The 23,565-nt window shown below is 42.9% G+C and overlaps 1 protein-coding gene across 1 annotated transcript in view; it reads right to left on the bottom strand.

Moving 5' to 3' along the window:
• Nucleotides 1–5,696: 5,696 nt before the first annotated feature.
• LOC115386237 (Fc receptor-like protein 5) overlaps nt 5,697–23,565 on the bottom strand; it is a 36,744-nt gene continuing 18,875 nt past the window's right edge. Inside the window, exon 9 of the mRNA XM_030088468.1 lies at nt 5,697–5,791. Within this exon, the coding sequence (XP_029944328.1) occupies nt 5,697–5,791 (95 nt within the window). The remainder of the gene's footprint in view (nt 5,792–23,565) is intronic.

Here is a 23,565-nt window from a genome sequence, read left to right as displayed (position 1 = left end):
TCACAAATTCTATACCATTGAATCTAACATCTGGATTCACTTAATATATGTGACCTAATTCTATATAATTTTTATAAGGACGAGATTCGCCCTGAGTACCTTAAGTCTCTGCATGTGCAGGGACTGTCTTGATTGACACGTCTCTGTAACATCGCGTGGCGGTCTGGGACAGTGCTTCTGGATTGGCAGACCTGGGTGGTGGTCCCCCTGTTTAAAAATGGGGACCGGAGGATGTGCTCCAACTATAGAGTATTTGCAGTCACGTGACCCGGAAGTTGGCAACCGGAGGACCGCCGCCATGTTGGAAGGAAAGCAAACAGTGATACAGGCTGTCATCCATAGAGAGTAGTGCACGTTTGGTGTTCTTTAATGTTGAAACTGTCGACTGATAAGGAGAGTAGGGATGTTGTTGTGGTGTCAGATCAAGTGGACAATCTTGACGTAACACACCAAAGGCCGGTACCGGGAGAAACTATGGATTTCAGGCTGCAGCAGGACCCGTATGCACGGCTGAGACTCCAGAACTCCCCGTCTGCAGGACGCGGATATTTACTGTTTTCTAACCGACAGTTCTTCTGCGTAGAAGAGCCTGGATTCATACAAGTATTTTTTTTTCTGGTTTTGTGGGAGCGCCGGGACAGCATCGAATCGGCAACACGGACAACGTTCCTGTATAGTCTAAGGTGCATATCTGCTAACTTAAACTCCAGGCCAAAATGGACTTGTTCATTATGTAAATACTCAAAATCGGCGCTTAAATATGTACGTTTCTAAGGAAAAGCGATCATCAACAACACTGAAATGGTCCTAAGTTGTTGGCAATACAGAAGTGTAATTGTTTTTTATAATGCACTTCCTACATTTCACACATTGGTTTCTTAAAAGACAGTTTATTTACCAAATTGGTGACTGAAGACAGCAGCCGCAGTAACTCCCGGTATTTTTTCATTCAGCATTTATTAATTCAGCTGATTGCTTTTTTTTTTTTTCTTAAACTCTGCAGAGTGACGCTGAGTGAAGAACAGAGCAACACACACTCTGGTTTGAACCCAGAGCCGGTAGAGTGACAGCAGCCAGGACCTCCCAGAATCCCTCCTCACCTGGTCTGAAGAGAATCTCCTTCCCAGAATCGCATAAATTCAGTTCTGAGGCAAACAGGTATGAACACTGTCACATCACATCAGTTCACTTGTGTCCGTTTTGAGAAATGATTTGAAATACTGACATTGAAACCACAGTGCCAAATGTATTTATTACACATGCTCATGAATAATGGTCGACTTTTTATTATATTTCTTCTCTTTATATTTGGATGGTACAAGATAAGCAGTACATAAAATTGGTAATAATAACATATGTGGGGGAACTTACATGGGAGCATAACATATTGGAGCTTGTTTGTCCTTTCCAGTGATATCTTTAATGTGTTTATAAAGGTTTCATTGTTTTAAACTTTCAGGTGGGGGTGTGACCATGAAAACACAGCCTGTCACAGTACAAGAATGTTGTGCAGCAGATCCACCAAGAAGCTGACGCTGCAGTGGTTGAAGATGCCGGCCTGCACATCCTGCCAGAACATCCACACTGAGGGGCCTGTCTAGATGTCATGATTAAATGTCTTTGTTGTGGACAAGGGATACTTGGAATCAAGTGTCCCTACTACAGAGAAGATGACAGAATTAAACAATTTGCAACTGAGAGGCCATTCTGCTGAAAAACCATATTCTCAAGTCTCCATGTCTTTCATAATCAGATTAATAAATGTTCTGATGTTCAGAACTAAAAGAGCATGTGACGAGAGAGAAAGACAGATCTTGTGTGGCTTATTAACAATGACATTTATTGCAGTGTTTGTCATTCTTTACATTCTTTAGAGTTAAATGTCAAACAATAAATTCCATCTGTATTTCCAAATCTCCCCATCATTTCTCACCTGTTCTAAAAAAATGTTCCTTATGTCTGGATTCCACAAGTAAGCATTTATCCATATAAACAGTGACTAGAAAAGCACAGTTTTTCCCATCAGCTTTCATTTCCGGGTCCACCACTGTCTCTGCTGCTGTGTCTTCAGGCTGGGGACATCCTGAAAAGCTGCATGCAGGGTTAACAACACTCTGCAGCGTCAGTGTGTCTTTGAATTGCCCTTCTTTTTTTTGCGTCCTCTCTGTGCATGTAGCTCTGAAGAGCTCACTGTCTTCGTCGTTTTTTGGGGGATGGCAGGTGTTGGAAGATCGATGGTATGTGTGCAGGAGAGACAGGATCGTTGCTGACAGGTCCTGAAATAATGTAGAAATGGGAAAAAAGAAAATAAACCTTAAACAGTGCATATGCCAGATAACATTATGATCACTGCTAAGGCTGATGGACTGAGTCCATATTACTAAATTAATTGATATGGATCACGATTGGTTCGTGATCCAAATTAATTAATTTGGATCAACTAAAAGCTGAGCGGCTTGCAGCTTTGCAACTAACATGAGGACATTAAACGTGCGGTCCACATTAGTCTGGATGCAGAGGAGACCCGAGGGGAGGGGGAGAGAAGCAAGCAAGAGCCTCGATGAAGAGAGGGAAATGACAGGTTAAGGCTCCGATCAGCATGGACTAACACAGGACGGACAATTCGGAATGTGTTAAACATATTTTTTGAAGAGACAAAGTTTTCAAGCCTGCATATTGTTTGCAGATCTATTTTTGGTCTCAGAGTGCGGCCGTGGCTGGTTCTGCTGTCTGTGCGAGGTTTACAGAACAGTACTAGTGGAAGAGACGCCTGATCGTATCAATCATCGGTTTAACAGAGGAAGAGGGCAAATATATAAAAGCACACACACCTCCAACAGAACGTTCCACTAGTTCTTGCTGGTCGCCACTGCTTCGTTGTGCGTTCCTCACCAGCACGCTGAAGTGCAGCGATCCACTTCTCTCTCCATTCTACATCGACCGGAAACCTGTGAAAGGGCGATCCTGCCTTTTTCTCTCTGTAGTCGCTACACCCAGCTGCTACACAGCTAAGAACCCTTTTTTCGCTACTTTGATGCAGACTTCTCTGTTGAACACACCAGAAACACTGTGGCGCTCCGGGTTTGTTTTCCTTCCAACATGGCGGCGACATCCCAGCATGCATTGCGAGGCCGGGTGTGTAACGTCAGCTGCAAATACTCTGTAGGGGGATCACACTCCTCAGCCTCCCCAGGAAAGTCTATGTCAGGGTACTGGAGAGGAGGATATGACCGATAGTCGAACCTCGGATTCAGGAGGAACAATGCGGTTTTCGTCCTGGTCGTGGAACACTGGACCAGCTCTGGACCCTCCATAGGGTGCTCGAGGGCTCGAGGGAGTTCGCCCAACCAGTCCGCATGTGTTTTGTCGATTTGGAGAAGGCATTCGACGCGTCCCTCGCAGTTCCTTGTGGGGGGTTGCTCCGGGAATACGGAGTCCGGGGCCCCTTGTTAAGGGCTGTCCGGTCTCTGTATGACCGGAGTAGGAGTCTGGTCTGCATTGCCGGCACTAAGTCGGACCTGTTCCTGGTGCATGTTGGACTCCGGCAGGGCTGAACTTTGTCACCGGTTCTGTTCATAATCTTTATGGACAGAATTTCTAGGTGCAGCCAGGGGCCGGAGGGGGTCCGATTCGAGGACCTCAGGATTTCATCTCTGTTTTTTGCAGATGATGTTGTCCTGTTGGCTCCATCGAACCTGGACCATCATGCACTGGGGCGGTTCGCAGCCGAGTGTGAAGCGACAGGGATGAGGATCAGCACCTCCAAATCCGAGGCCATGGTCCTCGACCGGTGGTCTGCCCCCTCCAGGTCAGTGGAGAGACCCTGACCCAAGTGGGGGAGTTTAAGTATCTTGGGGTCTTGTTCACGATTGGGGGACGGATGGAGCGTGAGATTGACCGGCGGATCGGTGCAGTGGCTGCAGTGATGCAGTCATTTTATCGGTCTGTTGTGGTGAAGAAGGAGTTAAGCCGAAATGCGAAGCTCTCGATTTACCGGTCAGTCTACCTTCCCACTCTCACCTATGGTCATGAGCTTTGGGTCATGACCAAAAGGACAAGATCCTGGATACAAGCGGCTGAAATTAGCTTCCTCCGTAGGGTGGCTGGGTGCTCCCTGAGAGATAGGGTGAGGAGCTCAGTCACCAGGGAGGAGCTCGGAGTAGAGCTGCCACTCGTCCGCATCGAGAGGGGCCAGCTGAGGTGGCTCCGGCACCTCTTTAGGATGCCTCCTGGACACCTCCCTGGGGAGGTGTTCCGGGCATGTCCCACCGGGAAGAGACCCCGGGGAAGACCAAGGACATGCTGGAGAGACTATGTCTTGCGGCTGGCCTGGGAACACCTTGGGATCCTCCAGGAAGAGCTGGAGGAAGAGTCTGGGAACAGGAAGTCTGGGCATCCCTGCTGAGACTGCTGCCCCCGTGACCCGGCCCCGGATAAGCGGTAGAAAATGGATGGATGGATGTTTATATAACTGTTACACAACTTTTATATACTTCTCACCTAATTCAGGTCAGTGGGTCAAAAGTTTATCTAGAGGTCTCAGTATACATTCAACCTTGCAACTGCATTCATCATAATCACTGTGATGTTAATTCTTTTCACTCATGGTTTTAAAGGGAAGCTTACTGTGCATGTCCAACACTTTAGTGTAGACAAGATGAAATCATTTTATTAATTTCATTAATCCTATTACAGTTTTTATTTACCTCAACTTTCCTGAATTCTGTTTATGCAATCCAGAAACGTCTAAAGTGAAACACTCTGTTACTCCAAGAACATAAAAGCACCGAGAAAACAAACCAGGATAATGTTATATACAGGTACTACTCGAAAAATTAGAATATCGTGTAAAAGTTGCTTGATTCAGGCAGCTCAATATAAAAGGTGAAACTAGTACATTTTATAGACTGTGTGTGTCTTATGCCGTGTTTCAAACAGACGTTTTCAAGTTTTATCGCTGGTACAAATATACAAAAAACGCTCGCCCGTCAGTCATGTCACTGTCGAACATGGCTCCGAATGACACCATCGCTGCTCTGTATTTGACATGGAGACGTGAGTGTCAGCTGCAGGCGAGGCGCCAGCATCGCTTCTGGATGCATGCCACCCTATGGAGGCAGTATGAGCTCCATGAGTTCCACCATTTTCTGCAGGAGCGGCGCCTGGATGGCCAGTTCCAGCGCTACTTTAGGCTGAGTGTTGCCCAGTTTGAAGACCTGCTAGGTAGGGTTGGTGCCAGGATCTCCCGCCAGGATACCAACTACCGGCGCTCCATCCCAGCTGCAGAGCGCCTTTCCATCTGTCTCCGGTGAGTTTCAGTTTATCAGTTCTTAAAATTAGCATGCTCTGCCCAGTAATGCTGCTTCACAATCACTACGGTGTAACCCAGTGGTTCACAATTCCCCCAAAAATATTCAAACAAACAAACAAACAAACAAACAAACAAACAAACAAACAAATCAATATCTAACCATACGTTTGTGTGTGTGAATGTGTGTGTGTGGTGTCACTTTAATTATGAGCAATAATGTGAGAGTCCATTCTTGTGCAACACGGGACAGGGCAAATATTAAAATAGAATTTTTTCTTCATTGCAGATATCTGGCAACTGGTGACTCATACCGGACCATCACCAGTAGCTTCCATGTTGGCGTCTCCAGTTGTGCCAGATGTGTTCTCTGCCATTTGGGACTGCTTTATGGGGAGTTCATGGCTGTGTCCACCACAGAGGAGTGGAGGTCCATCGTGGAGGGGTTTGAGGAGCGGTGGAACTTCCTTCTCTGCTGTGGTGCTGAGGATGGGAAGCACGTCAGGATCAAATCCCCTGACAAATCTGGATCCCAGTTTTTCAATTACAAGGGGACATTTCCCATCGTCCTCTTGGCTGTGATGGATGCCAGATACTGTTTCCAGGTGGTAGACGTCGGGGGTATGGGAGGACCAGTGATGGTGGCATCCAGGCCACCTCTGCCCTTGGTCAGGCCCTCCGCTCCGGCTCCCTCCAGCTGCCTGCTGACCTTCTGCTGCTTGGAGCTGACCACAGGGGACCCAGCTGCACGTCTTTGTGGGTGAGGAGGCTTTTCCGCTCCGGAGGAACTTCATGAGGCCGTTCCCTGGGCACACCTTTGCCAGGGACCGAACGGTGTTTAAAGCTCGTGTCCAGAGTTTTGAAAGAGAGAGGTTTTTTTTTTTATCCAACGTCTCAGGTTCCGCCCTCCCTCTGCTTTCATGAGCGACCAAGCCATGCCCCTTTAATTGTGCACGCTGTTATCCGTCAGGTGAGAATGATGCTGAAATGCCATCAGCAAAAACAAACATTAAGTTGACTCCTAAAGACAGGATGATCAAACACCCTCTTCATTTCCTCAACAATTTCCTTTAAATTTTCTCACAAGCAGCAGCTCCCCAATCCCCGCCGGGTCCTTCAATAAACCCACTAAGTAAGCGATCTTAGCCCGATGAGAAGCATAAGACAAAGGTTGCACTTCAAAGATTAAGGACACTTGAGTAAGAAATGACCGACACAAACCTAATTCTCCAGCATAATGCTCTGGTGCAGGTACGGAGGGCTCATAAAGGAGCTGGGATGGACTAGTATTGGAAGCTGCAGAAGGAGGTACAGAGGTAGAAGTAGACGGGTCGACAGCAGATGCAGACATACGTGGCTAACGTAGTTATCTGTACGCAGAGAAACCTGGTTGATGAGAGCATTTTAACTCGTACTAAGGTGTGTAACAAATCTTCACAACAAACTAGCATAGCATTTCTCTTCATGACCAACAATGGCCTGTTCTACAGTTGGTGAACTGGAGACCAGGGGCCTCACCCATGAAGCTTGCGGCACATAAAACAAGCCCCAAACTATGCGCACCGGCTCCTCTGTGCCAAAGCTGGTACCTATACACATTTTGCGAAGGGAAAAAATGCGTGGGACTTTGCGGTCCTCACCGCCAACGAAATAGCTGCTGTACAGGACCGCACAATTCAGAAAAACTACGTGGAGATGAAAAAGGAGAAGGAAACGGAATTTAAAGTCCTTTATTTGTCCTGCATGGGGAAATTGCAGGGTTGCAGCAGCAAAGAACGTAGAAAGAAAAGTAGAAAAATACAAAGCCCAACCATACAAGGAAAAGTTAAATATAATTTGTATGTAAAATTAGATATAATTACATAACAGAAATATACTGACCGACACAACTAGTTATTAAATTTAAATTAAATATAATGGAAATAAAAATCGAAGACACATATAATTAAGTAATAGATATAAGCTGACAGATATAAATCAAATATAATTTACAAAGATCCAAGACAGATATAATGAAATAACAGATATAAAGATATACATTAGCAGATACAAAGACATAATTACGATATACGTTTAGGATGGACAGATATGTACACTATACTAATAACAGATAAATATAAATTATAAATATAAATATAAATTTATATTTTTTAAATATAAATATACATTTAAGACAGACAGTGAGTGGGTGATGATTGTACATGAGGGGATACACTTTGAGGAAGTCACGTTCAGTGGCTTTGGAATGTTTTCATCCAGTACCCTCACCTTTCTTCGTCTTCTAAAATAAACACAAAATAAATAGTTCAAAGGGGAGCAATCAAACAAATCACGTAATAAAAACACATACAATGTCTTTGTCTCTGCACTTACAAATACCGACTGTCACTTGTAATGACATAATAATTTTTCTCATGATACACACTTCAAATTGTTCTCAATTAAATGGCAAATTGACACAAAAAATGTTTGCTATTTTGCCATGGCCATATCTGACGTCCGAACCCCGAATCATCCCGGGTTCACAGCCTCTATGTGCTACAGCACATTAAATCCTGTTGACTCCAGAGGCAAAACAACTCTGATAATGCCTGGACGCACAATCATATTGCGCAACCAATTTCCACTACATTTTTATGTTAAGTTTTTTTCTTTTTTCGTGTGTGTTTTAAGGTGTTTCTGCAATGTTGAGAAACTATGAATTATGACAACTCACCTTCAAGTCGGACACTTTTTTTCACTTCAGCAGTAGTGGCCCGACGGCACTGACCATGTTGTGGTCACCTGCTCCCACTCAGCGTTTTTCCGTTTGTCAATCCACTGCTGTGTCCTCCAAAAAGGACAGAAGACCGGCTCTCCACCTCACCAATAAGGGGCGAGCAGCATCACCTCAAACCTCCACAGCAGCAGATCCACCTGCATGCAGCGCATCTCACCTGCCTGCTGACACTTGTGTTCTGCGCCTGCAGCGAGACGCTGATTGCCGTGAAAAGCAAAAGCTGCGTTTTACTCTGCTGAATGTGCCATTAAATTGTAAATGCCATGACTAGAGTTGGGGTCCGTTACTCAAAAAAGTAAAGAGTTACCGTTACTCGTGAAAAAAGTAGTGCCCTACACTACTTGATTACTCCATGGAAATAGTAAAAAAGTTACACTACTCGTTACTGCATAGTGCTCCGCGGAGCTGTGCTCCCCTATATCCTTCCGCGGAGCAGTGCGCATGCGCAGGTCTGTGTGTATCAAAACGTTATTTTAACTTACTGAAAAGAAAACACGTCCTTTAAAATGTTTTATAGCCATTCGGATTTACTTCACGTGCTAATACGCCGTCCCCCTGGACCACTGGAAGGACTATTTTGTCCACTTTCGTAGTCTGGCTCTGATTGGCTTCCAGCTAAGCTTCGATCTAAGCTACTACGATGCTAACAGCTGGGAACCAGCCGGACCAGAGACACAAGGTATTTATGGGCTTGTCTAACTTTGTCAATGGGTTAGGGAAAGGGCGTGGGTCCCTAATTGTACTGTTCTCCCTCAACGTCTTGCTAAGGTAAACAGCAAGATAACTCCTCTTCAATAAACCACGTAGACGCTTGATTTGGTTTAAATCTTTATGGTCCAATGAAGTAGGGTAAAACTGCAACATAAAATACAGCACATACAGAATGTGACATAAAATGTATGCAAAAGAAAGTTACAAGCTTAGCTCAAATAAAATACAATATGACTTATCGTCATGTTACAAATACAGTATGAGTTCCAAAGTCCATATCTGTAGCTTAAAACTCACTGACGATGCCTTCAAAGCTACCTTGAAACACTGGAAGGTATTTGACATTTTTATATTTACTGGAAAGACTTATCAAAAGCTGAGCCTCATGCTTCTGGCTCACCGCAAACCCAAATCGCCCAAAGATGATGTCATCAACAGGAGACGATACACAAAAAGGCTGTTATGCCAACCTTGGCCAGTAGATGGCGACAAATGACTGAATAAACTTGAACAAATTCACAGCAGATATTTCTGACAATTACAACATAAACAGAACACTAATCTTCAGAGTGTTCCTTTACAGTAGGCATTTACAGTAGGAGGGAGTGCAGCGTTGTCAGTGGGGCACAAATTTATATAAGGCAACCAATTTTACTGTCACGGTTCCATCAGCCCTGACCCCGGAAGCGATAGCGAGTAGTTGCTCTGTCACCGTTCCATCTACTGGTGGTAATAAAAAGAACTCCGCTTACATAATAATATTTTGGCTGCTCTATTTGCAGTCGTTGTAAAAGTAACGATCGTAGTGTTTCATTTGTAACGCTAGTTTAACTACCAATCTAGAAGGAGTAGTGCCGTTACACTACTCGTTCCCATCAAAAGTAATTTAAATACTTGTAACGTTCGTTACTTGTCGTTACATACCTAACTCTGACCATGACTATGCACACTTTTGCTCGTTTGGCTGATCAAAAAGTGTTTTTCTATTGTTTTCGTTCATTTCTACGGAGCCCCGGACATAACATGGTAAAAAAAAAATTAAATTGTGGCCACGAATTACTAATTCGTTCCCACGAATTAATAAATCGTGCACACGAATTACTAATTCATTCCCACGAATTACTAATTCGTTCCCTCGAATTAATAAATCGTGCGCACGAATTACTAATTCGTTCCCACGAATTAGTTATATCATTCATATTGTAACGTTCTGCAATCTGCGAAGCACCAGGCGTCTCCAGGTCGTTCCACACGGCTCTTTTTATTGCACTTAGGCAAAACAAACAGCAACACAGGGCTACTGTTACGGCCGTAACCCACGCCGATCTCTCAAAAACTAACTCTTTCCAACAGTTCATGAACAACAGCAAAAGGCTGGCTTCAGCCACCTCTCTAATCCTAGAGTGCCACCCTCAGGAAAAATGGTGCAACAGCACATTTAACTAATACTGACTCAAGAGTCATTACAATATACTGAACAGTTCAGTAAAGTTGGCAGCATATTGACAGATCCCAGCCAGCACACTCATGTGGGGCCTAGATGGGTTCCACCCGGGCTGATAAGTGGGGCCCAGATTGGCTGCCCAGCTGGGGCCCAGTTAATTTTGTCCTCAGTTTCCATGGAGGCCCCACACGTGTTAGCCCTAATGGGTTGATGATGGGCCCCTGTTGGGATTCATACAAGTCCCACATGGGCAGAGCTGGTTTTCCCCACTAGGGGCCCACAGAACTTCTCTTACATGGGGTGACGAAGGGACCCTGTTGGGCTTCATACAGGTCCCATATCAGCAAAACCAGCATCTCCCAGGTGGGTTCATGGGTTGATGATGGGACCCAACTAGGTAGCGCTCCTGTGGGCCACAGCAGATGCATATGGGCCAATATATATTTAGCTTACTAAAGAAGGGTGTATAAAAATAAACCAAAATGTAATTTATGTATTTAATGAACAGAGACCGTTGATACTCCCTTCAATATAGCAGCATTGGTGTTGAATATGATACATCACATAATCTAACTGAAGAGCAAAAGAATGAGATTAGAAGAATATAAAGCTAATTATGTAGAATTTATTTTTATCCACAGACTGAGTCATGATGACACCAACTGTCATATTTGTTTTAAAGTTCCAGGCGAGAAGCTAACAAGTTTCAAGTGAGAAGCCAAAATCAATCACCAAACTTCATGTAACTCGATATTGGAATTTAGATCTGAACATTTCACAAATATACACGCATTATAAAATCAAAGTTTCTCCAAAAGAGATAATGGTTATTGAACAGAGATTAATCAAAAACTATCAAAACATGGAATCAATATATGATATTTCCGTTTACTCTTTAAAGTTGAAATAGAGTCTCTAGAATTAATGCATGCCAGAGCAGTAGATGTTATAATGGCACACTGATCCCGAACAAGACACACATTCAGTATTTTGGCCGAGTCCTCTCAAGCTGTAGAGTAGCGAATCAAATTTTGTGTGGAAAAATTAATAATGAGAAACACGCAGCATAACAATAGTGCCAAAGGGCAACGGCACAAGGCATTTTCCTCAACAGCTACTAGTAATAAAGATGCCGTTTTGAACCAGCAAAACAAACATTTCACAACTCTCGAAATAAAAAGTAATCAGAGTGCAGTGTCCATAGTCAGATCATCCTATCATCACCCAGTGACATCACCAATGCCCAATGCTATTGTCCGGGGGTGGTGGTGGAGGGGGGGATCTGAGTGCGGTCCAGAGAGAGCAGCTGTCCTATCTGTTCCAACGACCCTTCAAATAGAAGAAGAAAAAACAAGATGAAGACAAACCTTGCCATGTTTATTAGTGATTTGAGATTGCTGATTACTGTGGTTTACAGGGTAGCTCAAAGGTTCTCCAAATTAAATGTAAGACTTTTATAGACCTGTTAATACCGCTTTCAATGAAATGTACTGCCAAGATATACTGTCAAAAATATTAAAATGTATTATAAATCAGTATAGATTTTAAGCCTCAGAAAACAATTATTTCCTAAATATTTATACCCATTCATATTGCCTGGGATAATCTTAACTCAAACTTTGACACTGAAATTCTGAAATTAAAAACAGCAGCAGCAACACCCCAGCTAAATTCAAGCCATATGAATCAATCACAGCTAAATTGTCATGAAATTAAAATCCAAAATGGCAACAAAAAAAGTCAACAGGAAGAAAAAAAAGGTAAACCATCTAGCATGGTTAATATTTATTGCACATTTATACAATTGAGTGCAACAACATTAATGTACTTTTTAAAATTAGGCCAGCGGTTTTCAAAGTGTGAGGTGCGGCTCCCCTGGGGGGCGCCAGAGGGTTTCAGGGGAGGCGCGGTGCCACAGAGAATAAAGAAAAAAAAAAATGTGTGGGCTTCCGAAGCAGCCGCGCAGTGTGTTCTGTGAGATCCCCCCCCTCCCCCCCCCCCACCCCCACCCTTCCCCCCTTTAGGGATGGGAATTGAGAACCGTTTTTTGTGGAGAACCGGTTCCTCATGTCTCAATTCCAAGGAATCATTTGGCTGTCTCCTTAACGATTCCACTTATCAGTTCCGCTGTGTGCGTGACGACGTACCATGGACTCCCAGCAGCCCCGGCAGTTGCGGTCCGCTCTGGCGCTGCTACAGAGCTGCGGACCGGAAACTTTCAGCAAGGATCATATGTTTCCTCACTCTGGAGCCCTGCTGCTTCAATCCAAACAGAACCAAGTCGGGTGCCAGATGTAAAGTAGATATGTGTTCCTAAATCAGTGATTTCAAAATAAAATCTGTGTCGTGTTTTTGCCATCACATTGTTTTTTGTAATTCTGCTGGTAGAATATATGACAAACAACGTGATCTAATCATTATATGCATTAGAAGAATTAACAATGTTGTACTTATTGTAGGAAAGTCAAATGACACCAAAATTACACAAATCAAAGCTCCATGACCGGAGCGGCTGTGTTGCCAGATTGGGCGGGTTTCTGCACAATCAAGCTTCTTTTGAACCCAAGGTGGGCTGATGGAATGGCTGTGTGTTTGTGACGTGTTTTTTTAAATGCAAATCCATTTTTTACGGTTTTAACATGCGTTTTCTACACAGATGGAGGTTTGAACTGCTTTCTATTGTTGGACGGTTTTAATATTATATTTGGGGCAGATCTGGCAACCTCCATCAGCTGACAGCAGACACACAGAGACTGTGTGAGTGACAGCGCTGCAGAGCTGGACCAGACACGCAAGGGTATCCAGTGTGAGGCGGTGTAATTTGGTTTTGAGCTTTCCAGCCTGGCGTCAGGAAGAAGCTCCAGAGTTTTGCTGTATTTCACAACAAAAGATGAAACTGGGGCTACTTGCAGCTTGCAAAGTTTTCATGACATGGATATTTTTTTCTTCTGTTCAGGATGAAGATATAAAAGAGTTAATGCAAACACCCCATTTGTATTGTTTCATTTCTCACTCAATGAGAATCAATAAGAGAATTGTCAAGGAGTCGTAACGATAAGCAGTATGGTTAATGGAATTGTGGAATTGGAATCGCTAAATTCTTCACACTTCCCATCCCTACCCCTCCCACGGTAGAAGTGAGCACCGCTTGGCCCCCCCGCTCAGACGATATGAGTAAGTGGGTAAAGGGGGGCCACCATGCTTTTGACTTCTCTTTGGGGAGGCTCGCTGTTCCACACTTTGAAAACCCCTGAATTAGGCTATTAAAAAATTGTAATAAATTAGGTGTGCCCACGGTAGCTCACCCGGAGGCACATGCATGCTGCTGGGGCGGAGTCCTTACTGCAACAGCCAGGGCCCTGTGCTGCATGTCACCTCCCCTCTCTCCGCCCTGCCTATTCTGTCTGTCTCCACCGCGACCACTGCAGAAATTAAGTGAGAAATCACCAAAAAAACAAAAACAAAAACCTAAGTAATAAATTAATGATTCTCATCTTTCAGAGATAATTCTTTTAACAAACCAAATGGCGGGTATTTGTCTTAATGCCAAAATTCATGCCACAATCATGAACACAGCAAAAACTATCAAAAAATAAAAAGTGCGAAGTGCAGAAAAAGCACCTAACCATGCTAATGTTGGGGCTGAATAATGTCTAAACATTTTGTAAATTGTACTATCATGTAAGACCTTGCATATCTTCAGACTTACGTTTGCTCTCCGCCACTTGCTCTCATGGCACGGTTTCCTCCCCTGTCCCTGGCACCAATGAACCATTTGGATGCAGCCTTTTCAGCATCCTTCCTTGTGATTTCCTTAGTGAGGGAATTTTTTTTCAAACTGCCTGCAAGTAACATCCAGAAAGAGCATAAGAGTGAGTTACAATTCCACATTTGAGCATTAATTTAAAGGAGTTGCAGTATCTCCATGTAAACATTTTTTTTCAGAAAATAGATTTCATTTAAGATGTTCATTAAACAAACAAGCAGTGACAAACGTATAATGACACAAAAAATGAGCCCTAATGGGGCGTTCACACCGGCAGCGAGTACCGCAGCGAGGGCGGCCGATTTACATAGAAAATTTATGGTTTTCACGCGGCCTGGAAGTGGCGAGCGGTCACGCGGTGAGAATTCAGCGAACTCAGCGGCAGCTGCTCTGCCGCTCTACTCGCGCCGCTGAAAGTTGGGAAAGTTGAACTTTTGAGCGAATTCGCGAGCGGCGAACCAATCACAGAGCCGCTCTATATGACATCATTTATGACGTCATATAACAGCTCATCAAACTGGGCCCGGGAGAGATGGAAGTACCGCTGAAAGCGTCCTTCATCCTGGCGCAGCTCCTGGAGTAAATGGTGAAACTCACCATACTCTGAACGCCTCTGCAAAATATTATGAATCCAGACACGTCGCCTGGACTCGCGACGACGACGTTGTCGGGCTTTATCAAGCAAATAAAGCAGACCGCCGGCAACAGAAAAGCGAGGTCAGCGGCAGCCGCTGTTGATTCACAAAATGCACACGCGGTCAACCAGGGGCGAATCTCGCCGTGCTACTCGCTGCTGGTGTGAACGCGACATAAGACTGATGAATATCATCCCTCTCCAGTCTCACATTAAAGGAATAGTTGTGGATTTTTGACATGAATCTGTATGGCATCCCCGTCAACAGTGTTCATTCACACAGACTGACCCCTGACAGCGTCCAGTGTGCAAAAATCCACAGCTATCCCTTTAAACAAGTGTAATCCTATTGCATGGGTGGTTCAGGACATAATTGCATAAAAATGAAGTGACATTGAACACTGCATACATCATCTGTTGACAATGACAAAAACTCCTAGTTGCAGCCCTAATCCCATGGAAAGTAAACATACCGTACACAACTTCAAACAATTGAAGCTTTCGGAATTCTAGTTTCCCGTGGCGGCCAACAAAGTTGTATTTTCTGGCTAAAGCATTGTCCATCAGGAAGCCCATCATCCTCCTCATTGCCTCATCAACAGTAGCCCCCCCGATATCAGCCACCACAGCAACCTAAAAGAACAAAATATATTCATGAAACTGGTAGGCATCCCAGAAGTAATGACAGAAGCAAAAAGCATGTTGCATGTTGGTCTTCATTTCAATATTCTAATAAGTCCATGCTCTCTCAAATACAGTTAACCAGAAGTTAAACCTGCCTCCTTGGAGAATTAATTGAGGCCAAAATTTAGACCTAGACTAATACTTATCCTTCCTCTTGTATCGGCTTAGTTTAATCTAGAACAGGCTTAATCAATTGCTATTTTAATTTAAGTCTATGCAAGTCCCATTGAGTTAAGTAAATTTAAAGGTGCATTTTAGTCCTGCTTAATATGTATGTGAAATCAGTTAAGTCTTGCGGGAAAATTCTAAGCTTGTGACTTGTTCTTCAGTACATGCTGATGTAGTTTCCAGAGGATAAGAATCTGATATAAAAATAGAAAAACAGGTTCAGAATTGAGCGTGGACACGAACTGAAATGGTTAAAGAGTCAAGTCAGAATCTCTGTGGTTTGATGTTTAGGTTATCTCCTGTGCTACTGTTAGTACATTAATGTCTTGTCATGTCATTAATGTATGTCTTATTAACCCTTATAAATTAAATATGGTTCTTCAAAACAAATTCTCAACAGACAATGAGAGCAGGCTGTTAAAGAATCTCTGTTGAAAACAAGCACCGAGACCCAGGGAGATGTGAGAGTAGCTGCTGGCTAACAGAGCAGAGAACAGGAGACAGACGCTGGTCATTCATTTTCTACCACTTCTCCCTTTCGGGGTCGCGGGTGGCTGGAGCCGATCCCAGCTGCTGTGGGCGAAAGTGGGGTAGACCCTGGACAGGTCGCCAGTCTGTCGCAGGGCTGACATATATATAGACATACAACCATTCACGCACACATTCATACCTAGGGGCAATTTCGGGTGACCAATTAACCTGACATGCATGTTTTTGGACCGTGGGAGGAAGCTGGAGTACCCGGAGAGAACCCACGCACACACATGGAGACGCTGGTCATTTCTATTGAATTAATAAAAAATACATTAATTCATTTTGTTCATTAACATTAAAAACACTCTTTTATGGTAAAATACGAATAAAATGTAAAAAAAAAAATGGAATTCCAAAAAATTAAAACAAAATTTGGGAATAAATTGAACGGAACGACTGGTTACGTTAATACTGAAATCTAACTGGATACATTCATTATTACTGGACTACAATGCATTATAATTCATTGTCCAGAGAGATATACAAAGAATTAGAGGTCACAGCTCCATCACAGCCCAGTCAGATGAGAGAGGAACAGGTGAGAGGGAGGGGCAAGTGAGACGGAGGAGCAGGTGACTAACAGGGCAGCTGATTCTCAAGGAGCAGGTGTGATCAAGGTTAGTAGTTTCTGGTTTAGGAAGAATATACTGTACTATTTGGACATCTCTCATCTAATAGAGAATATATGGCATCGCTTAATACATCTGCATGATCTGTAAATGTATACTCCCCAAACTTTGCAGGGCGGGCTTTGCACACACCCCAGACATCACCACCAAAGCCCCTTTTTGAGCCAGGAAAAACCATGTTTGTTAGCTCATACTTACCACTTCTTTGTGGAAGGTGGGGTCTGCCAATTTCTGCTCCATTTCTTGAACGTCTGAGACAGTCCTAAGTGGGAATACTGTACCCTCTGGTAGAACTGAAACAGCGGGCGCATCTCCTTGTGAAAGGAGTGTTTGGATCATCCTTCCATGGACCCTCTGTGTGTCCTTGATTTCCTCCAGGAGGGTTAGAATGCGTGCGAACATACCATCTCGAAATGCAGAGTTGTCAACTTGCAGTCTACGGGGGATGTGTGGTGTAGTAGCTACCGCTGAAGGTGCTGACAGCAATGGTGGCCGGACAAAGGGACGGGTGTTGACCGATTGGGGAGTTTTTGATTGCGTGTTCCCTGGAACAGGAGAACATGAAGACCCCTTGGATGACGGTTGATCTTGCGTAGCACTGCCGGACTCGTCCTCAGAACTTGATGCAAGTCTTTGCCTTGAAATAGACAAAATGTGATACATTATGTGTTAACATCTTTAATTTACTGATCTCTGTAAACCTGTTTCTAACTGAAACAAATGCAACATTTACTTACACATTATAAACATTAGAAAATAAAATTTTAAAAAAATCCTCTGTACTTTGCATGTGACATAATCAGTGTCCGTAAGCACTAACTTTCAAATTTGAAATAAAAATATAGAATTTACACCATGTTTTTAGCCTAAATCAGGGCCAAACATTGGGCATGGGATTATGGGAATAGCACACTGGTTTTACAAACATATCTGACACCACATTCACTGTCTCACTTACCACCTTTTACGCTTTCCTTTTCCCCTTCCAGAATCTGACTCACTCTGCAAGTCCGAGTTCACCTCAGATTTCAAAAGCTTTTCCCTCGCATGGGCATAGTTTGCTGCAATACACATACACAAAAATAACTGCTCTTTCAGAAACATGCCTTATGTATAATTTGCTGGTACATATATCATCACTATTGCCACTCAAAGTCACATTACCTGCTTTTCCCAAAATTCGCACTGCGAACTGCGGCCAGTCTGTGTTTGGAACAAGCTGATCCTTCACTGCTTTGGTGATATTGAGTCGTCCTGGTGGCCAGCGACAATAGTCTTCCTCTGGTCCAGTAAACCACTTGCAGGGTACAACAGCTACACCTCCACCATCCAAAAAGTCCACAACTGCAAATGGTAGCATGCTGGAAAATGCAAAATAAGCAGGCTAGTGCAGCTGTGGAAATGCCACATATCCAGATTTGAATGGCAAGAGGACCACTTTTCTCTGTAATTCCTCAATGGATACAACATGCAAATCTCCAGATAACTTTGAGACAATGTGAATTCCAAGGCATGCTGAGTCGATTGGGTCATTGAAAAAAGAGTCATAGTTTTCAAAGAAGTGACAAAGTACTTTGACATTTTCACAACGAGGAAGAATAATATTTCTCACAATAAGAATTCTTCCCCCTACAGTAAAACAGTTATTGCCCTTAGAGCAAGAAATGAATGTCTGTCCATCATTGTACTGCCTATACTGCTGGCATGTTGCAAGTTCCTCAGTGACTGGTCCAGAGAGATGAGGCTGTTTAAGGGGAGAGGAAACAGATACTTTCTTCTGTTTTCCTGCTCTCTGCTTCTCATGGATGCGCCGGACAATTTGCTGCACAGGGTTTTGGGGCCTCCTTACCATCCTTTTAAGTTTACCTAAGAACGTTTCAAATGGGAAACAGGAAACACTATCCAAAGGACCAAATTTCCGAGCATCTTGGGCAAGGTGTAGCAAAGAATGTACATTATATCCAACAAATTCCATCCCATAAATCAAACCAAAATCTTTCACAAAAAGCTTCACAATATCTTCAACAAAGTCACAATTTTCAATACAGAAATCAGGACTAAGAAGAATTCTTACAGATACAGATAGAAGCATAAAGTGTCTATACATCTTGTTAGAAATATTATTAACCAATACAACAGGGCCAGTATAAAGCAAAAACTGCCTCAACTCAGTTGCTTTCCACATGCTAATTTCTAGGAGAGACCTTGGTTTCCTTCCAAAATCCCTGGGCAAATGTTCCCTGAGAGAAACCATAAAAGCTGAAATCACAGTCAGAATTTGAATAGATTGTCTGCATCTCAGAGGGCCCTTCAACCAAAGATAAATCAGCTTGCGCATAACCCCCAAGCACACAAGGTGCATATAGTCGAGCACAAAGCTCGAAACTAACCCCACACCTAACTCATTTAGGGGTGAAACACCTGTTTGGTGCTCTTCGTAAGCTACATCTCTAAATGCCTCATCAGTCCTTTGTTCAGCAGACAACTCAGGAAAAGTCATCCTTCCATTTAAATATTTACCTTTTTGAGTGCAGCGTTCACATGAATAATAGCCTGTGTGACCCTTGACACATTTGAGGAAAGCGCGTGCAGGTGCATCACAAATGAATGCATCTGGAGCTGCAACTCTGAAATACACACCATTATATTGAATACCCTCCAGTGAAACAGATTTCATATCTTGTATAAATTCATTTAAATAGTCTTGCACATTAGTAGGTTTTGTCACACCTGAGTACAAACCAATCACAAACACATTTGAATTTGGGATCTCCTTAATCTTACCCAGAATGGGCCACAAACTCACACCTGTGCTCCGGAATAGAGGCAGGCCATCAACATTGATTCTAAGTGTAAGCACATCTGTCAAATCTCGCAGATCAAAATTTAAACATGCCAACTCTGCCACAACCGAATTTTTAATGCCAAAATGATAGTATGTTCCCCCTGCCACATTTTTAATGTCACAGGTGCGGTCTGTGGACATCAGGGTTCGAGCATCCAATGGTACGTTCAGTCCTTTTTGTCTGAGAATCTTCAGCAGGGCAGAAAGCGCAGTCTGTGAGATATTGTATTGCGCAGCCCACTCTCTAAGGCCACTTGTGTCTGTTGCCTCTGAATCTGCATCTGAATCTGAACATCCAAGATACAGGTCATCAAAATCATCTGATTCAAGGAATTCATCTGGCAGCCCAGTTTCTGAATCATCAAATATATCAGTTTCTGAAGCATCGTAAAAAGTGTCCGTTTCCTCCACTGCATTGTGTGCCCCACACTCAACACAATCAGTATATACAAAATCTCCACCCTCAGTGGAATTCTCATGGGCAGATCCAAACTGTAATTCCAGTGGCGGCTCGAATTCACTTTCTTGTGTAACATGACGAAAATGTTCAGCCACTTTAGCGGCTATTCTCCTTCTTTTTGTTCTTTGAGAACGCTCCATTTCTTTCTGAAAAGACAAGATAATCATCTTTAAGTGGTGGTTAATGTCATTTGAGGTAAAATTGTGTGTGTGGTCTCAGTCTAAGTCAACTAATATACTATCTAGCTATATGACGTGTATAATCATTAATTTATTTTTTGGATTATTGCGACTGCAGCAATCTATAATGTAATTTCTGTGAGGAGGGGCATGATTCAATAAGTTTTATACTTCTTCCTATTCCTTTTTGGACATGTTTACATTTACATTTCATTGCAATTTCCTCAAACATATTATCAAAGGGACTACTAGGAAAATTGATTGGATAATTCTCAAGAATGCTTATAATTTGTGAACATAAAATCTACTTTGAAAGAAGAGATAGGACCATAAACACACACATTAAACCATAAACAATTAAACGATATGAAGTGATACACACTAAAGATGTCTGGTTTATATTTGCATCCAAAGTACATTGCCACCTAGTGAAACCAAAGGTAATATTAAATAAACAAATGTAAATATATTATTAATGCAAAATGTATGTGCACTTTCATTTTGGCTCACTGAAAGTCTACTCTTTTGTCAAGCTAAGGACAAAGCAGTGTGTTACTTTAAATGCAATAAAAAAGCTTCACAAAAAACATAATGATCCCCAACACTTGAAAGCCAAACATTTGTAAGCACACCCAACCTGAATCTCTAGCAAGTTATCCTCTGCTGGTGGTGATGGCAGAAAAGCTAATCCAGACCAGAGCACTAGCATCTCTCAAAGTGTTAATATTGCAACTAAATTAAGCAAAACAAAATTCACAGAGAAAGCCGAAAGGCTAATTTGCCGTTGTAATGTTTTACAGCAGCTCAACAGCATGTGGCCACTTTTTCCATCGGCTACGGTTCCAAATATAAAATCTCCCACTCAACTCCTCCATAACGCAAAGCATTTTACAAAATCCTTGAAAGTCTAACGTAATAGCTAGTCCAGACAATGGGAGCCAGCATGTTACTGAAGCTCAGCCTGCCTCATGACGGCAGACATGCTACCAACAACAGCTACTTAAATGTAAACACAGAAATTGTCAACTCTTCTGTTAGTTCTGCAAAATAACGTCACCTAAAAAGCATACATTTGCAGCGATGTTTTACTCATTATGTATAGATATCTACACACTAGGGCTGCACAATTAATCGAATTTTGATCATGATCACGATTTTGGCTGCTGCGATTAAATTTAGATGATCGTCGCGATTTTTAAATTGAAAAAACGGGCTCTGTTGCGTCAAATCAATCACTTTTTTAATCCAACAATCAGCCAACCACCAGGGGGCGACCTGAGCCGTGTAGCTCCTGCTGCCTTCAGGGACACTCCGTAAAAGTAGCTGCTGATGGACGCCACTGGTGTCTCAGTCAGCTGTTAGCTTAGCTGTTAGCCACCGATGAACTAGCTGGCTTTGAACGATTCCTTCATGCTCAAACATCAGTCGATGGAACGCATCTCAACTTCTGTACCGGTGGAAAGAAGATGTAAACGCTGAGCGTCTGGGACGGAACGGGAAAAGCTGTTATTGACGGACAGTTCAGGATGTGAGCGGCGTAGCAGCGGCTTGGAGAGAACGAGGGAATCATTGTTCTGGTAGGCTTCATTTCTGGGTTTAGCGTGGCTGTTTACTGTTCTCTTGTTGTTTTATCTTCATCTTGTTGTTCAGTGATCATCGTGTTGCTCTCAGGGGTTAGAATGCAGCAAGTGACGGTCGCTCAGCTGTGAGGCGTTCAGGTTCCAAAGTCAGAATCCGGCTCTTTTCAGAACAGAGGTCTGGTCAAACGTTTGTAAAAACTCACAGTCGGCGCGTCTATATGTTCGTTTCTAAGGGAAAGCGATCGTTCACAACATTGACATGGTTCTAAATAGTTGTTTAGATTCTAATTAAAACATCTTCAGTTATGTGCGCATGCACACCGGACTTCACTGAAGTGCTGAAGACGCACATCTTCAATTTGACACTTGTTTGTTTAAAAAAAAGTGCAATAAAAAGGTATGTTTTACATAACATAATGAATAATCGTGATGAATAATCGTGATTACAATATTGACAAAAATAATCGTGATTATCATTTTGGCCATAATCGTGCAGCCCTACTACACACTGTGTAACCATAAACTCACCGGCATTAGATGTTTATTATGAGCAGCTGAGGGGGGTGTGTCGCTCCGTTAGCTCAGACTATCATTAAACTGAGGGGCTAAAACTTTTTTTAATCCCAAAAGTTTAAAAAATAAACTCCTCCCGCCCGTACACAGCACCGTATCTTAAGGAGAACTTTGGCCGGAGTGTGTTTATTCCTAAAGGAACCCTCCAACAGCAACCAGGCTCTCAACAGCCGTCTCAGCATTATTAGAACGAATCCGTCAAAGCTAACTTGCTAGCGGAACCACCCATTCGCGGGTAACAGCGGGCTTGACGAATCACAGACCCCGCTGTCACACGTTTGGATTGTGGGTAATGTAGTACTTCTTCGTAAGCACGTCTCAAATTAATCATCGTTCTTAAACTTATATTTTCAGAAAAAAGTATTGATACGAACTTCTACAGGAGGAAGACATCATCTGACAGTTGTGCAGCTCTAGTGAGTCTACATTGGCAGGTTAGGACATTATAATTCACTTGAGTCCTAGCATGTTAGCTAACGAACGTTTAGCCACTGCCATTTCGACATGCACTAACGAATAAAGGAGGTTAGACAAACTTCTATGTTAACACAGTGCTATGAATTTTCAGTTCCACATTTTTGTTAGCTATTCAGGACTTACCTTCTGTGAACTTAAAGGCGCAATACAGATGCAGAAATCTCCGCTCTTCAAAAATTATGGCGGCAGTCAAACTCCAGAAAAAGTTGGCGCTTCTTCTTCAGTCTTCTTCAGTCCTGTAAGGTGATCATGTGACCCGAGGCTGCGTTTTAATTGGCTTTCTTCAGGTTTGCAGCTCTGTGCGCCCCAGACCAATTTGAATTGTTTTAACGTTTTTAAATTGAATGTGATCATGGCAGTGAATCGTGTTCCCTGCGAGACTGTCAGTCATTTAAAAAAAAAAAAGAAAAAAAAAAGAGAAAGAGACTGTCAGTCTTTCCGTGAGCAAGAAACCAACCACGGAAACCAAACATGTATGTCCGAATTTTAAGTTTAGATTACATTAAAGTGGCGCCGCCAAAACATTTTGATGATGCCCTTAGTGTGAAAAATACAACAATGCGTATATACACATATTCATTTAATTTAAACAAATTAATTTACTGCTTAGAGTATAGCCCAAATGGGACCCAACTAGTACCCATGTGTGCTGTCCAAGTGGGATGCCCATCTCTTGCCCATGTATATTCTTCTGGGATGCCCATGTGGGGCCCAACACCAACCCAATTAAAAGCCCACTCTAAGCCCATGCCCAGTTTTAGCCCATGTAACCCAAGAAAATCCCATGTGGGCCC

The sequence above is a fragment of the Salarias fasciatus genome, chromosome 3 (assembly GCF_902148845.1).
Source record: "Salarias fasciatus chromosome 3, fSalaFa1.1, whole genome shotgun sequence".
Lineage (NCBI taxonomy): Eukaryota > Metazoa > Chordata > Actinopteri > Blenniiformes > Blenniidae > Salarias > Salarias fasciatus.
Note: the sequence above shows the minus strand (reverse complement) of the source record. Positions and strands in the feature narration are given on the sequence as shown.